The 17,619-nt window shown below is 43.2% G+C and overlaps 1 protein-coding gene across 1 annotated transcript in view; it reads right to left on the reverse strand.

Moving 5' to 3' along the window:
• The window catches only part of LOC105474842 (contactin associated protein 2), a 2,256,224-nt gene that overhangs the window by 256,673 nt on the left and 1,981,932 nt on the right, over nt 1-17,619 (reverse strand). The window contains exon 17 of the mRNA XM_011729645.2: nt 13,328-13,546. Within this exon, the coding sequence (XP_011727947.2) occupies nt 13,328-13,546 (219 nt within the window). The remainder of the gene's footprint in view (nt 1-13,327; nt 13,547-17,619) is intronic.

The raw sequence follows: 17,619 nt of genomic DNA on the forward strand, positions 1-17,619 counted from the left end.
ACAAATCAGTGACAACCGTTAAATAAGAGTGAGAGGTCAAGGAAAATCAGACAACAGTAAGAGGCTATTGGATTTGGTTATTTTTGAGACAGACACTTCAATATAGTAATAAGATGCTTATTAGTAGAGGAATGGGTAGTGAGAGGCTAGATTTAGTTGGTGTAGATACACCACTGGTTTAAGAATCAATGACAGGGGAAGATGGCTGTCCCCTGTCTAGGTGGGAGTGAGGTACTTTGAAGTTGTGCATGTGTATGGGGAGGTGGGTGAGGGACATGGAGTGGAAACAAGAAAGGGTTGAGAGGGATGAAAATGCCAGAGGTTTGTCCTGAGGCAGGAGTTTTTCTTTGCCCCCTCAACTTTCCAGGAGGAGTTCAGTGCAGGCCCTGAACTTTTGCTTTTCCTTGTAGGAAGACAATAATAAAGAAGGCATTTGGAAATCTCAAGGGAATACACTTGAACTCAGAAGGCAAAATGACAGGACCTTGGAGGACAGCAAACACTATGAAATCAGGACAAGAAGCAGGGCTGAAGACACAGAGCCAATGAGAGCAGAAAACCGTAGAGTTTGCATAACAGACACCTTCATTGTGGTGCCGACATGAAGCGGCAGCAAAATTAGCAGAATCATACCTTCCTGATATTGGAGACATGGGACAATGACAAACTATATAAATAAGAATTAGTTGGAGATATTGAAGTGAAAAATCTACAATTGTCAAAATAAAGATATCCTCGGAGGGGCTGAATGGCAGAACGGACAGAGCTGATGAGCATTTTTGTGGGTTGGGGAGATGGAAATTATATACTGGTACAAGGAACAATAAATCAAGAAGATCACGAACACATATAACTAGCAAAATAGACTTCAATTATCTGAAGCTATCACTGAGAACTATTGATAGAAATTCAGTAAATAAAGTTTAAAATTTTTTTACAGTAAGCTAAAGTAAATTTATTATTAACTTTTAAAAATAATTTTAGTGTAGCCTAAGTATACAGTATTTAGAAAGTATGCAATAGCGTACAGAAATGTCCTAGGCCTTCACATTTACTTACTATTCACTCACTCACTCATCCAGAGCAATTTCCAGTCCTGCAAGCTCCATTCATGGTAAGTGCCCTATACAGGTGTACCATTTTTCATTTTACACCATATTTTTTCTGTGTTTAGATACACAAATACTTACCATTGTTTTACAACTGCCTGTAATATTCAGCACACTAACATGCTGTACAGGTTTGTAGCCTAACAGCAATAGGCTATATACCACACACAGAGTCTACGTATGCAGTAGGCTATGCATAAGTACATACTCAGAAACTGACAGGTCAAGCAGTGCTTAGGGAAATTAGGTACACACATACTCTATGACTCAGTAGTTCTGGGGACCCACACAGGCATACACGCACACACACACACACAAGACATCCATACACAGGTGGCAGACAATGTACATAAATATATTCCCTGGAGGGTTATTTGTGGTGGCAGAGTTGCAGGAAACCTAGGTATTCATCATTAGGGGATAGAATAAATGATGCGTGGTAAATACACATAATGAAGCACTATGCACATAGTATTCAGAGAACTACACAAATAGATCTTAACAATGTAAGGCAGAGGGAAGACAGTAAGAAACAGAATGAGATCTGTAGTACAATGCCATCTATATAAAGCATGGCACACAAGAGGCAACACTGAATTTCCACAACGATATGTAAGCTTTGAACGGATATATAGAGAGTGGGACTAGAAGGCCATCCATAAAATACATCTCAGGGGTGCAGGCGATGGCGAGAGGGCAAAGCTGGCAATGGTGAAGCAAAAACATAATAAAGTGAAATTAAAATGAAAGAGGAACATTGTCAGGATGTGACAATGGGACCGTGAAAGGAAGAGAGACCCACGCCATATCCTGCACATCAGGGGGCCTCGAAAACACGAAGGAGGAGCAGAAACAAAACTGTGAGATGAAAACATGAAAGGCAAGCATCTAACGGGAAACAACCCTGTTTATCTGAAGGCAGGATACTAAAAGTGGGCCTCTTTTTCTCACATTCTTAGTGTACTGTGGGAGGAACTATGGGGCTGCGAGGACCTATCCTTTCTTCAATATTTGTGTCATTGCTGCTAATTTTTTTTTTTTTTTTTTTTTTGAGACGGAGTCTCGCTCTGTCGCCCAGGCTGGAGTGCAGTGGCCAGATCTCAGCTCACTGCAAGCTCCGCCTCCCGGGTTCCCGCCATTCTCCTGCCTCAGCCTCCCGAGTAGCTGGGACCACAGCCGCCGCCACCTCGCCCGGCTAGTTTTTTGTGTTTTTAGTAGAGACGGGGTTTCGCCGTGTTAGCCAGGATGGTCTCGATCTCCTGACCTTGTGATCCGCCCATCTCGGCCTCCCAAAGTGCTGGGATTACAGGCTTGAGCCACCGCGCCCGGCCAGCTGCTAATTTTTTTGTTACGGTCTTTTTCTGTGGGACAGTGGCCATTTATTATCATGAAGTTTAGTTCAGTCCTTATTGGAAAGATAAAAAATCTATATGAGAAATTATTTGATATATTTGTTGAAAAATAATTTTCCATATTGATTGCAAAAGTGGTACCTTTACATTAAAATGTCTTCTCTGCATCAGACCATTCCAATTGCCATGAGAATGTTGGAAGAAAGACCGGAGTCCCTGAAGCATTTGGTCTTGTGACACATGAGAAGATGAACTTTTACTTTCTCAGGTTCAGAATGTGTATCATAAAGTTTCTACCCATATAATATAGTTAATAGATTATCTTTTAGTTGGGAGCTCAAAAGACATTAAAAGTACACTGTTGATTTGATTATTTGGGAGCACATTTTAAAAAAAGCAAAAATTGTCCAGGCGCTGTGGCTCATGCCTGTAATCCTAGCACTTTGGGAAGCTGAGGCCAGTGGATCACGAGATCGAGAGATCAAGACCATCCTGGCCAACATGGTACAACCCTGTCTCTACTAAAAATACAAAAATTAGCTGGGTGTGGTGGCGTGTGCCTGTAGTCCCAGCTACTTGGGAGGCTGAGGCAGGAGAATTGCTTGAACCCGGGAGGCGGAGACTGCAGTGAGCTGAGATTGCGCCACTGCACTTCAGCCTGGCAACAGAGCAAGACTCCGTCTCAAAAAAAAAAAAAAAAAAAAAAAAAAAAAAAGAAAGGCGCAAACATGTTACCTATCATCACTCACTTCCTATGGTAACGCTCTGACTAGAGGGGAGCTGGAATTGCAAAAGTCAGTTAGTTTTGATCCCTAAAGGGCAAAGGGCAGAAAATGTCCATGGCAACTATAAGTGGGAAGGGGCCATCCTTTGCCCTTAGTGGGGGTAGTAGGTGGAGATGGTTCTATTGAGAGGATAGCAGCTGACTCGAGTGTGGTGGCCCGGCAGGTTCAGAAAAGAATAGAGGGCTGGTAACCCTTGCAGTGAACAGCTGTGAAGGAGAAGGCATTTCTTGGAGGAGCCTCTATATTTTATTTGTACTTTTTGCTTTGCATATAGTTGATTGATTTCTATTTAGTAATTTTTTTTTACAAGATTTTGCCCAGCAAATTAATTTACTCTTTAACATATGACAATGGTTTCTAATTATGACTTCACTGCCTATTTCTATCCCAGAGAGAACCAAGAACTAGTTACAAGGGTTGAGGCAGAAACTCTGCATTAGGATTCCAGCCAGCATCACAGCTACTGCCAAACAGGCAAGACCTCAATTTGATATCAGGAAGACTGAAAACTACGCTCAGGCTCTAAACTGATCTGAAATGCTGTCTTTCATAATATGCTGACTTTCTCTATGACTTTTTCTTTTTCTTTTTTCTTTTGCTGCTGTTGCTTCTGTCATGCTTGATTTCGGTCTGTGGTTCCTAGTAAAAAGATATTTCACAAGATGGCAAATATCATCAAATTTTGAGAAAAGAATTCTGGAGAAGGTTTATAAGGAAAAATACTTTCTTGCTTTGGAAAGGAGATGATCTAATTTTGAATATGGATATTAACCCAGAAAAATAACAATCACTTATTTATTCATCCAAATGTTCGCTCAGCAAATATTTATTGGGTAACCATTGCCCAGTGGTTATTGGACCCTATCCTTGGTCTATGCTGTATGTAGTTTACCTTCTAGGGTGAGGACACATAAGTAAATGTTTTCATTTATTTATGAATAATAATAATTTTCTGGGGGTTCAACACCCTCTAGAAGTTTCCCATTGATTACTTGGTATATACCCTATGTAAATGAAGAAGATGAAGTCAAGTGACAAAGTCATTTACTCAGTATGCACCCTATGTAAATGGGGAGGACATTACTGGGTGTGTGGTGTAGGTAAATGGAGAGGATGAAGTGAAGCTACACAGCCATTCACCTTCCTGTCATTGCTGAAGAGTTTCCATTTGACTTAGTTCCAGGAAGTCAGCATGAATCGGCCTATGTTCTCTGCCTCCAGACCCTATTCTCCTGCCTCAGATGCATCTGAGGGACAGTCTGGAGGTAGAGTCACATGGCTTACTATTGGATAGGAAGCGATGAGGGAAAGAGACGAAAGAAGGGGACGAAGGAAATCAGGGGTAACTCCAAATTTGGGGTGGATGGGTGGATTGGATGGTGATGCCATCTACTGAGATGGGGAGGGCAGTTGGAGGAACACATTTCCAGGAGGCATCAAGAGTTCTCTCCCATCATGTTTATTCTAAGACGCTCATTTAATATCCAAGTTGAAACACAAAGTAGAAAGTGGGATAAGTGGATCTGGAGTTCCTGAGAGAAGTGAGACCTGGAGATTTAAATTTGAGAGACATTGGCACAAATTAGTATCAGAAGCCATTGGATGGTGGGCTAAATGAGATCATCCAGGACAATATTCGGATGAGAAGACAGGAAGGCTCTGTGACACTGCAACGCTTAGTGGTCAAGTGGAGGAAGAAGAGAATGCAGGAGAGACTAAGTGATGGCGAGTGTGTTAGGAAAAATAAGCAGGACAGCACACGACTGTGGAATCCCTGGGAACAAAGTATTTCAAGAAGGAGAGCAGGAGAGATGCTGCTGAGAGAGCCTGGAAAGTCCAGAAGAATGTGTCCGAGACTTAGAGATCCATGCTGACTTTGATGACTTTGTAAAAGTTTTATCAAAAGAATGAAGAAGAAGGAGAAGGAGAAGAGGAAGAGAAAGAGGAAGAGGAAGAGGAAGAGGAAGAAGAAGAAGAAGAAGAAGAAGAAGAAGAAGAAGAAGAAGAAGAAGAAGAAGAAGAAGAAGAAGAAGAAGAAGAAGAAGATTATTTCCATGTCATAGAGACTCTCAAGGAAGAAGTCTCATTCCCTGAGAAGAGTGCTTTGGCATAAAATTCTCATTAAGTCAAACCCTTTGTATCTGACAATGACTCTCTGCCAGCCTAGATCTTTGCCATGGTGACTTTGTAATCTGCAGAATACCAGCCAGGGCTGCCTGATGCCCAGATTCACCACTGCCTGTCAACCGTAGTCTCTCCCACAGACTCCATAAGTGGGAGAGTGCTCCACAAGGGGCTGGTATTGCATGTGGACCGTGCAAATCTTCCTTGGGATGGATTCTCCTGCACGTTGTGGGAACTTTTCTACATGCCCCCCGGGCCACAGTATCATCTCAGCCAGGGGATGCTGGTATAGGCTGACCAAGAGGGCCTGAATTTTGACTTCAGCTTGACTAAACTTTACATAGGACCCACCAACCCATCTAATTCCACCCGGACCAGACCCCTGACATTGCATTTTAAGAGTACTTACTTACTTTTGTTAATTCTTTCTCTGCCTTTTGAGATGTACATTTTTTAAAAAGCTGTCAGCCAGTTTTACAACCAGGAATGGCTTTTTCAAAAACTTGGAAGATAGCACTCCATCTCCCAGAAGCCACGGAAGGGTGGGAGCCTAACTTCACAGGATGCCTGGCTCCAAGCTGTAAAATTACCTCTCATCATGAAGATCTGAGCAAGTTTACTTTTCCTTTGGGTAGAGCCAATTAGCAAACACAGACGCCCTATGATCCCTCCCATCCCAGCTCTTAAAAACGTTCCCATTGTATTTCAGTGAAATTAAAAAAAAAAATAATCAAAATAAAGAAACAAAATTCTCCTGCCCTTAGCTGAAGTGGAGGTGAGCTCAGCTGCATTCTGGCTTCTCTATCCTGTCACAACAGCCCTGAATGAAGATCTTCCTTGCCTGTTCAACTTTGTCCAGTGCAATTTTTGCTTTGACAAGAGGAATGATTAAAGTGCTGAGTCTCTGGAGTCAGACTGTCTGGGACCAAATCCCATCTCTGTCTCTTCTTAAGTGCATGAACTTGGGTGAGTCAACTAATCTTTAATGTGAGAATAAAACAAGAATTAGCAATGTTATCTACATTATAGACTTGTGTGGATTCATTGAGGGGAAGCATGGGAAGCACTTGGCCTTGGGGTTCACCGGGATGTCCCAGTCAGCATTCACGTGGTTGCTCTTGAGGCAGGTTTGCAGGAAACAGGGGCAGGCATACATTCTCTAGGTTATAATTCCTGGAATTTGAGTTGTACATTTTTTTTTTTTTTTTGAGATGTGGTCTCACTCTGTCAACCAGGCTGGAGTGCAGTGGCGTGATCTTGGTTCACTGTGACCTCCGCCTTCTGGGTTCAAGCAATTCTCCCACCTAGCTTCCCAAATAGCTGGGATTACAGGTGCCCACCAGCACACCTGAGTAATTTTTGTATTTTTAGTAAAGAAGGAGTTTCACCATGTTGGTCAGACTGGTCTCAAACTCCTGACCTCAGGTGATCTGCCTGACTTAGCATTCTAAAGTGCTGAAATTACAGGCGTGAACCACCGTGCCCAGCCTGAGTTGTACATTGTTTGTTACCAATATTTTTAGACATGAGAAATAACCATTTTATTCATACATAGATTTGGGTGCATTTCATTATTAGAATTCCATTTTTCTCTTTTACACACAAATGCTGATTTTCTCTTTGCTCTCTCAACGATATTGCATTTCAGATGGCACTGGAATGATCCATTTGTGACTTTGGAATACAGAGCGTATGAGGAGCAGCTGACCAAACACGCTATATTTTAGAGTTTGGGGAGGTTGGACTCAGAGAATAGTTATAACATTTCAGTCTGTGGTTGCTTACACATCCATTCAATAAACCTCAACTCTTCCATAAACTCAGGTTGCCACCCAGGAGAAAAAAGTCTCCCGATAGACAAACCGTCAGAGGAAGAGGAGGCTGCGGGCTCCCCCGCTCTCAGGTAGTCTCTGAGACCTCCTGAAGACCGCATGCCTTCCACTGAGTCTCAGTCAGGCTTTCTGCCCAGTGCAAAAGAGCTTGAAGCACTGAGGGTGATTTTTCAACTCCTTTTTGGACGGCACAAAAGAGATGGTTCCCTTTAACCTCTAGAGAGATTTCAGAAGAGGCCAGAGGCAAGTAAATGGAGCAGGGACATTTGTCATGAGTTAAGACGACCCAGCGTCTGTCAGGGAGCCACTTAGGAGCTTGACTTCTTCCTGAAGCTGTCTGGAGTGGCCTCCAGACCTTCTAACTCTGATCTACTCCCTTAATGACTGCCAAGAGCAGTTGCATGCTCTGGCTAGTGTCTAGCTTGCTGCATGCTAACCCTATCCTAGCTCCCTGACCTGAACAGCCTGCTCGCCTCCCCGCAGTGGTGTTTGCTTGCCAGCTCCTGGCCATGCCCTGGGCTGGCAGCCAGGCTCCCAGGCTGGGGGCCTAGCAGATAACTTGCCTCCTCCCAGTCCTGCCACTGCTATCAGCTGAAAGGACTCCAAACTCCTTGTATGTCTCTGCCAAAGAGGGCTTTGCTCAATCCAGCCTGGCATTGTTCATGCTTAGACAATGACCATGAGCTTGTTTGCTTTCTCCACCTCCTAAGAAAAATCTGGCCCATGGACAGCTCAGGTCCAAACACCTGGGTTGGCTGAGCCTTCAGATCACCATGTGGCTTAAGTGCTTCTGCTGGGCCATCCAGGGAGCTCATCATATGCTGGTCACTCATTTTGGATCAAAAAATGAGAAAAATTTCCTGCACTTTTCATACAAATACCAGCAAGTGCTTTTTTTCTTTCTGTGTCTCTTAGTTTTTAAATGTATTTGTTACTTTTTGATTAAACCAGGATAATCTCTAGATTCTTACAACTTCCGAAAGACCTGTGTTAACCCTTTTGGGATGAGAGTCTCTAATTATATTTTAGATGTACAGTGAGGTGAACTGTGTCTTCTCTGTGTTTTTTTTCAGTTACTTTGCAAAAGGACATGTGAGCTTGGCCTCGCTAATGACACCACCTTTGCAAAGATCACACAGCAAGAAAAGTCTAGCATGGCTGACTCCATCCTGCTTCTAGCCTCACAGCCTGGCTATCCGTGCTCCTTCCTGGGCATAGGTCAGGCTAAACTAACCATGGGAGGTATTTGGTTTAGAGTTTAGCTTTAAAGCAAGGATGATAATTGTCCCTCCCTAAAACTGGTTCCCTCCCGGCTGGAAGATTGAAACAGCCTTTGTAAAACCAAAGAAAGACCATGAGATTAGAATTATGGGAGAGGCCTGAACACTGTTAAAATGTAGGTGTAGTTTCTAGAATCCCTTAATGCTCAGGAGTCATGTGGCCAGAGGTCACAAGATGTGTGGCTTCCTCAGGTGCTTTTATAGATAACATCACTATTGTAGAACTTAAGATTGGTCTTTTGAGATTTTTTTTTTTTCAGATTTTTGCATTCTGGAAGCCACCTGACTCCATCCAGACTTGGGATTCAGAACTTAACCAGTTCTGTGGCCGTCACCCAGAGGCAGGCGTAGCATGTGAGGACAATTTTCCACACGCCTATGATTTCATCCCCAATCAATCAGCAACACCCATTCCCTAGACCCCTGCGCACCAAATTGTCCTTAAAACCCCTAGCCTCTGAGTCCTCAGAGAGGCTGAGTTGAGTAATAACTCCAGTCCTTCTGCTTGGCTGGCCTTGTGTTAATTAAACGCTTTATTTACTGCAATAACATTGTCTCAGTAAATTGGGTTTACCCATGCAGCGGGCAAGAAAAACCCTTCGGGCGATTACGTTAACACAGGTAAGTGGGTGGAAGGTGGCCTTCTGTAGAGCTCTGTGTGCAAAGTCAAGAACTATTTTCAGTCTGTTTCAGCTTTAAGTTGTATCAAAGCCCTTCCTTCTAGAACCTAGATGCAGCTCTTGGGTCACTCTGTCACACATCTCAGCTGTTGCAGGGATGCCGGTGTGATGTTTTCAGATGAACTCTTGCTTCCTTGGCTGACTGTGAAAAAATCCCTGGGCCTTAGTTTGCTGCCCTGTGGCCTCTGCAGGTAAGCAGAGGACTAGTGGAATAATTTTGAATATTGAGGGACATCTCTGCATGTGAGCTTTCCTGTAGTGTTGGTGAATGGAAGTGATCACATTTCAGGTCAATATTTCAAGAAAGAAGTAATGAGCCCATTGAAAGAGGCTTCTCTAAGAGAAGGGTAAATATTACATGGAGGAAGAAGAAAGTAAAGGGAGTAAAAGGTAAAGGATAGTAAAGGAAAAAAACTCACATTTAATGAGTATGGACCTGCTGGGCATGGTGGCTCACTTTGAGAGGCTGAGGCAGGCAGATCACCTGAGGTCAGGGTTTCAAGACCAGCCTGGCCAATATGGTGAAACCCTTTCTGTACTAAAAATACCAAAATTAGCCAGTCATGGTGGCACACACCTGTAATCCCAGCTACTCAGGAGGCTGAGAGAGGAGAATCACTTGAACCTGGGAGGCAGAGGTTGCAGTGAGCTGAGATCACGCCACTGTATTCCAGCCTGGGCGAAAGAGCAAGACCCTGTCTCAAATACTAATACTACTGCTATTACTAATAATAAAGACAATCATTATGGACCCTAGGTGAGGCACTCTCCTGAGTGCTTAGCATGGAATATCTCATTTAATACTGTGGTGTGGGAGCTGTATTCCTATTTAATGCCAAAATATTAAGCAATTTGTCAGTGTTTTCTCAGTTGGCAAGAGGCAGAGGTGGTAGTCAAAGACCATATTGTTAACCATACACCATTGTGGGAAGGCTGACCACTTGGCAATCGTGGTATGGTTCCATCATTACCAAGTACATAATCAAAAATGTCTAATATTAGAAGAGGCCAGGCATGGTGGCTCATGCCTGTAATCCCAGCCCTTTAGGAGGCTGAGGTGGAGGGATCACTTGAGCCTAGGAGTTTGAGATCAGCCTGGGCAACATAGGGAGACCTCATGCCAGGCATGATGGCATGAGCCTATAGTCCCAGCTACTTGGGGACTGAGGTGGGAGGATCCCTTGAGCCTGGGAGGTTGAGGCTGCAGTAAGCCACGATCATGCCACTGTACTCTAGCCTGGGCAACACAACAAGACTCTATGTAAAACAAACAAACAAACAAACATAAAAGTAGAAGATACTCAAAGAGGGAAGATGGTAATACTTGGTCAAGAAAATGCTTTTATATTAGAGGTGAACTGAGACTAACACCCAAGTGCCTAAATTTTTTTTTTTTTCTTTTCTGAGACGGAGTCTTGCTCTGTTGCCCAGGCTGGAGTGCAGTGGCACAATCTCGGCTCACTGCAAGCTCCGCCTCCCGGGTTCAAGCAATTCTCCTGCCTCAGCCTCCTGAGTAGCTATGATTATAGGCATGTAAGACTACGCCCAGCTAATTTTTGCATTTTTTAATAGATACGGGGTATCACCACGTTGGCCAGGCTGGTCTCGAACTCCTGAACTCGTGATCCGCCCGCCTTGGCCTCCCAAAGTGCTGGGATTATAGGCGTGAGCCACGTGGTCATCCTTTTTTTTTTTTTTTTTTTTTTGCTTTTGTAACAACCCCTCTCACTTCCCCTGGGGTAGACTTCTATTGCTGAACAATATTTCACAAATTGGCTCACGTAGCTCATATCTGAGAGATGTGCCTTATGCCCTCCTTTAAGGTGACAGGAATTAGAAACTGAGACTGGAGACTTACTGTTTTCTAGTCAAAAGAAATGCTGACTCATCACATCAGCCCACTATTCTGAAATTTCCGTTTCTGCAGTCACCAGTGGTTTCACGACTACTAAATTTAAAAAAACACAGGCTAGGCATGGTGGTTCAAGCCTGTAACCCCAGCACTTTGGGAGGCTGAGGTGGGTGGATCACCTGAGGCCAGGAGTTTGAGACCAGCCTGGCCAACATGGTGAAACCCCTTCTCTATTAAAAACACAAAAATTAGCTGGGCGTAGTGCTGGGCACCTGTAGTCCCAGCTGCTCAGGAGGCTGAAGCAGGAGAATCACCTGAACCTGGAAGGCGGAGGTTGCAGTGAGTCGTGAGCTGAGATCATGCCATTGCACTCCAGCCTAGCCTACAGGGTGAGACTGTGTCTCAACACACACACACACACACACACACACACACACACACACACACACACACACACGCTTCTAGCCTTATTTTACTCATGGTGCTTGATATTATTTGTCATTACCTTTTTAATAAAATTCTCCTCCTCCTGTGACATTACCCTCTCCTAATTTTCCTTGCTTCATTCTTTCTATTCCTCTTCATTCTTCCTGAGATACTCTTTTTCTGTCTTTCCCTTAAATTTCATGGTTCTGTAGAGTTCCGACCTCAGGCCCTTGCTCTTTTCTTAAGTTACTCTTGGGTCACCTTTAAGTGAATTGATGTTCCTTCCAAGACCATAATAAATACTCTTCCATCTCTTCATTTTACAGCCTTACTAGGTCTTCAAAATTCTTCCACACAGCCACAGTTAGCCGACAGAAAGGAACAAAACTAAAGTTGGACTTCTATATCCAGGGGCAGGGTCAAAAAAACGAGAAATTGAGTCAAGTAGGGTCACCTTTTACGATTAAAACCACATAGAATCTATCCAGTATGTTCAGAATTAACAGTATTTAGGAAGAAACTTGTCCTAGGTAACCCGGGCAACACATGTTGATGAAGTGAAATTTCTTCACTGTGCTCAGCAGGGATCAATGGACCTGATATTTAGCTAATTAAAAAATAATGTGTAATTTTGTGATCTATAACTTGAGGGAAGGATTTGGAAAGGGCTGGTTTGCAGTTGTAATTAGGAAATACTTTATTTCTAAATCTATGACTCTTTCATAGCCCCAGCTAACGTGGTTGTTAAAAGTCAGTCTCACTTTCAAAGCTCATTGACTCACACCTTTGTTTTGTAGTTTCCCGACATCATACAAAATGAATGGAGATCTAATTTTACCTTTCCTTTAATGACATTCTACCGCTCTTCAAACATCCCAACACAGTCATGAAAGACACTGTGGGGACTCTGCCCCTTGTTAAAATTAACTGGCTCTCAGTGAGGCTCTACTGTAGGGTGGAGCCGAAGTGGCAGGTGTTATGAATATGAACAGCAACCAGCTCACATTCTTGTCTTGCTCTGTCTGAGACTTTTGCAGTTGACTGCACTGATCAATTAGTTCCCAGAAACCCAGAGAGGGGTCTAAGATGAGGCATCCACGAAGTCCTTCAAACTCACTTCTTTTTTTCATTCAACAGAGGAAAAGTTGCTAATTTCCTAACATATGAATATTCTCAAAAACAAAATTTAAAATTCAACTAGCTATAGGAAACAGGTATGAATTTGAAGGAATTTTAGGTTCATCTGAGAAATGTCAATAGCAAAAAGACAGGTGAAAAAGATTAGACTGGGTGGCTGGATCCACTTCTTGCATAGGTAGTTCAACTTTTTGCTCTGTTTAAATTTCGTCTTTGTACTGCTCTTTTTTCCTATGTCAGGAAAAGTCTAAATCTTTCTCTGCCTAGAACCTTGAGAATAGGCAAGAAAGGAATGGCTTTATATTTATCACTTCAAAAAAAATCTGAACTTTGAGAGCCTATTCCCTCCCTCCCTCTCTCCCTCCCTCCCTCCCTCCCTTCCTTCCTTCCTTCCTTCCTTCCACACAGTTACAAGTGCCCCAAATGATCAAATAACTTTATACACTTCTAAAACCATAAACCTAAAATTGCAGATATTAGAGAGACCTGAGAGATGTCTCAGCCTACACTCTGATTTTATAGCTGAGGACAGTGAGCTCCCAAGAGTGGAAGTGGAACAAGATCTAGGTCTCCTGAACCTTCTTCCTTATTCCATTCTGTCTTGAAGCAGATTACAAGAGGCCAGCACACTTACTTTTGGAAGCATCTCTATACCAAACCTTGCAAAAGCTGATTTTTTTTTTTTTTTTGCATTGTGTAGACTCTTAAAAATCAACACAAGGAAGCCAAGATTACCTTTCCATTACTTACCAACAAATAACTGGCTGTAGAGTTCCAGGCGGGTGTGGCCTTCTGTTGGGGCCTTGCGGATCTGCTGGGGCAGCCGGTCCACCTGTAGGCTGGCCTGCTTGACGTTCCTCTCTGCAGTGACCCGGTGCCACTGGTCATCGTTGAGAGGGGTTGGTGACCTCACTATAATCTCTACCGGCCCATTTCCCACATCAAATGAAAAGGACACTTCTGTGGCAGCTGGAGGAGCAGAAAGCATGAAAGACATGAGTATTTTTCTCCCAGATACCAAATAACAGTAAATTCTAGACGACAAACAAAGCAGGGAGAGGAAAAATCATCTAAACCTGTCACGTCCTACAAAGGTCAATGGCAAAATCAATGGAAGAAGGATAAAACGTCAATCATTAACCACGAATAACCGAGGGTGTTTTGGGGGTCTATGTGCCAGGTATACATTTATTTCCTCATTTAATCTCAGAAGCCTTCCAAGATGTGACCATCATTGACCCTCTGCAGATAAGGATACTGAAGTCTGGAGAAGTTAGCGCATGTTGAGTGTCTTAGATTCAGTAAGTTAGTGGAATCAGGAATTGAACCAAGGTGAATTAGGAACTGAACCAAGGTTTGTCAGATTTCAGAGCTTGGTATCTTGTAACTCCACATACGATTTATCTTTTCAGTAAGTAGCTCCTTGGTAAGTGACTCATGGTTACCTGGAGATCTCTTGAAACACCTGTGTCCAGAGATTTTGACTCAGTTGGTCCAGAGTTGGCACTGGTATTTTAAAAAAACTCCCCAAGAAATGTTAACACCTAGCTAGAGTTGAGAGCTAATGCTTTGGGGGAATTTATGAAACTTGATTTCATTGATCTTTATACTCTATTGAAAGTTGGGGACCTTTGAATTATTGGTGTAATGAGGGTGACCTACATTTTACGACCACCTGTGGCTACCCAAAAGGTAGCACAATATTTCTGGAGAATAATCCCTGTCATATATCATCTGTTGCAAACCTTGGTTATTCCCCATCTGGGATGTAGGCTCCTTCTCGTAACCTACCCTCTAGCACTGACCACAAATTATTCTTTTTTTAAGAGATCACCTCCAAATCAACCTTCCTCTGCAATAAGTCACCTCTCAACAACTGGCAAATGGATTGGGTGGTTGCTTTATTAACTTTAGCTATAAGTAGCTTTCTTATTTCACATTTTATGTTTTATGTTAAGTTCCTCAGTGACCACCTAGTGCTTTATAAACAAGCTTTTAAAATGTATATTTTTTCTTGTGATTGACAGGAGAGGCAGCTTCAGGCTGAAGCAGCACACACGTTTTCAGCTCCCTTAGGCTGGGTGAATTCTTTTCAACATTAAAGATGTGGCACACCAGTGAATTTCCTAACTTTGCTTATAAAGATATTCAGCCCCTCTACCCATCAATAAGCCTTCCACCTAATCTCTAAGCAGTTTAATTAAATATCTGTCATTTTTTTCTCCTGGGCTAATGGAAAATTCAGCTTCTTTTGGCTGGTACCATTTTGAGACGGTGTCACAAGCAATCAAACTTCTAATTTAAAAACCACAGTGGGCCAGATTCTCTCAGGACCTAGACTGTTCCTTGCCTCTGTGTTGGGCCCCATGGAAAGCTGCATTAACTTTATTGAGCTACAGGGATATTAGACACAGAGCTCAATTTAATCAACCTAATTGTACCAAGGAATTTTGAACCTTCATGTCGTTAGCGAGAGAACTTTCATTTTAACACCTGTGGTGATTCGACACACAGTTCAGAAAAATATCTCATCTAAATTAGAAGCCCCTGCCTCCAGGGGTCATTGGGACTGGATTTAACTTGCAGGCCAGTGACCTCCATCAAGGTTTCCATGGAAGTAGGATCAGAATGCAGGAAGACAATAATGTGACCCACAGGCTGCGTGATCTTTCTCTGTAGTTCTGATACAGCAGATGAGGAAAAAGTTGCCTTGGTTTCAGATTAAATCTGTTCTGTTCTCATAACGCTGTATTTTAGCAGGAGCATTTTTTAAATGTAAGTTGTCAGAATAGCAAGAGAACGAGTGTTCCTGGGCTAAGTAGGAAAGATTGTTTCATTTTAAAGGCATCAGCTACCATCAAGGAAATAGAATTTAGGGATAAATGGAGTTTAACCCTAAGGTTTGACTCGTAGGGATAAATGCTGCTCTAATTTCCTCTGCTATTCTCCTACTGCTATGATGAATTCGTGTCCAGGTCTTCAAACTCTCACTATTTGGAGAAACTCTGAGTGCCAGAAGTCGCTAGAAAATATCCATACTTTTTGCTTGTCCCAATAGATCCCCTATTTCTTCACCGTCATCTTAACATCAATACTTTATTCTGGAGAAGGGAAGAAAGTTGCCAGGACAATGTAGCTCAGAGCCTCTCACCCTGACGGGATGCAGTAAGAGGGACTCAAGGCCAAAGGCCTCTAAGAGCAACTTTCTTCCCAAAGAGCCTCCATTCAGGCTCTGCTGGAGAAATATGTATGAAGTCAGCACATTCCACACCCCTTCTGTTGCTTCCTCAGGAAGGGTCTGTAAGACCCACTGTGAGAGCCAAGGAAAGGGCTCCATTTTCTCAGTCACTCAACGTCAGCTTCCCTGACATTGCTGCGGGAAGCCTTTGAGAAACCCCATCCCCCAGTCAGACGGCCAGTGGGTTTTAAAAGCTTCTGAGTTCAGTTTGTGGCTGATTGCTCTTGGTCTTCTGGGTGAGAGCAACTGACATTTTAAAAGAGATAATTATAGAGAGAGTCAGTGAGCAAATAAAAGGGAGACAGGATAAAAGACACTTGAGCCAATGACACTGTCCTCACTTAATGTGTGTCTCCAGTTGGAGACCGAAGTGTTGCCCTGTTTCTGCCTGTGGAAAAGGAATTTCTTATATACTGAACAAATTCTCATTTCCAGAAATAAGTATTTGAGAACTGGATGCATATAGCCTGGCTCATTGGAAAGAACATGGTGCTGAACATGAATGGTTGCCTTGCCATGAGTATCAAGAACTGGGAAAGGTCTGAGACTTCACCCCACTTGCAGGCTAACAAGTTAGCCATGGTTTGATGATGCTGGCAGAACCATAGTTTAACATGGCCATAGTTTGATGATGCTGGCAGAAGATATGAAAATCCTGGGTCAGAGACAAAGGACTTCTTTACTTACAACACAGCAGGCAGCCTGAGCTTCCTGTTCACATTGCTTCCCCTTGAGGGGGAGTGCAGGGCATCCCAGGTGGATGCTGCACATGCAATAAGTTTGCTTCACAGTTGAGGGACCCTGGACTTAGGACACCCCAATCTTTTATAGTAGCTACTAGCAAACTTGCTCGATTTCTGCCCCGGAGAGTGACATTATATTTATTACTCTGGCCATGAAATAAACCTACCCTCTGTCCCAGAGGAAGACACTATCTGTATCTTCCAAGGCTGTTAGCTATACACACATCCTTAAAGAAGGTATAAACAAACAAAGCTGTCAATGCTTCTTGCTCAGAAGGCAGGCAAAATTGGAAGAGACCCACGGAGATTTTTCTCCCAATAATTAGTCACTCTCCCTTTTTTCTTTGTGAGCTAACCTGATTTTGCCCTGGAATCTCTGTGTTTCCAGAGTCTCGTGCTTTGCATAAGGACAGCCCTACCCCAGGCCCACAGGGTGGATCTGGAGTTAACGGAGGCAAATATGGCAATTCCAGGCTCCTTACCAGCTACCTACTTCAGATGAGACACATAATTCCCTTCTAGCCAATGAGACATGGGTGGAGTCTTTCAGTGAGATATAAGGAAAAGACAGTCCCTTTTCTGCCCCTTTATATTGGGGGGGAAGCTGTGGTTCTTAATGTTGCTGGAGCTGTCTCACAAATATCAGAGACACAGAGGACAGAGAGGACAGTGGATGAACCTGGGTCATGGCTGACATTGTTCAACTTTAAAAATTTTTTTTTTTTAATTTTTATTTTTTGAGACAGGGTCTTGCTCCATCACCCAGGCTGAAGTGCAGCAGTGTAATCACAGCTGACTGCAGCCTTGACCTCCTGGGCTCAGATGATTCTCCCACCTCAGCCTCCCAAGAAGCTGAGACTACAGGTGCACACCACCATGCCTAGCTAATTTTTGTATGTTTTGTAGAGATGGGGTTTTGCCATGTTGCCCAGGCTCATCTCGAAATCGTGGGTTCAAGCTATCCGCCCACCTCAGACTCCCAATGTGCTGGGATTACAGGCATGAGCCACCACACCTGGTCTGTTCAACTTTTAAATTAATCCCCGAGCCACCTACCTTAG

This window comes from Macaca nemestrina, chromosome 4 (genome assembly GCF_043159975.1).
Source record: "Macaca nemestrina isolate mMacNem1 chromosome 4, mMacNem.hap1, whole genome shotgun sequence".
In the NCBI taxonomy this organism is placed as follows: domain Eukaryota; kingdom Metazoa; phylum Chordata; class Mammalia; order Primates; family Cercopithecidae; genus Macaca; species Macaca nemestrina.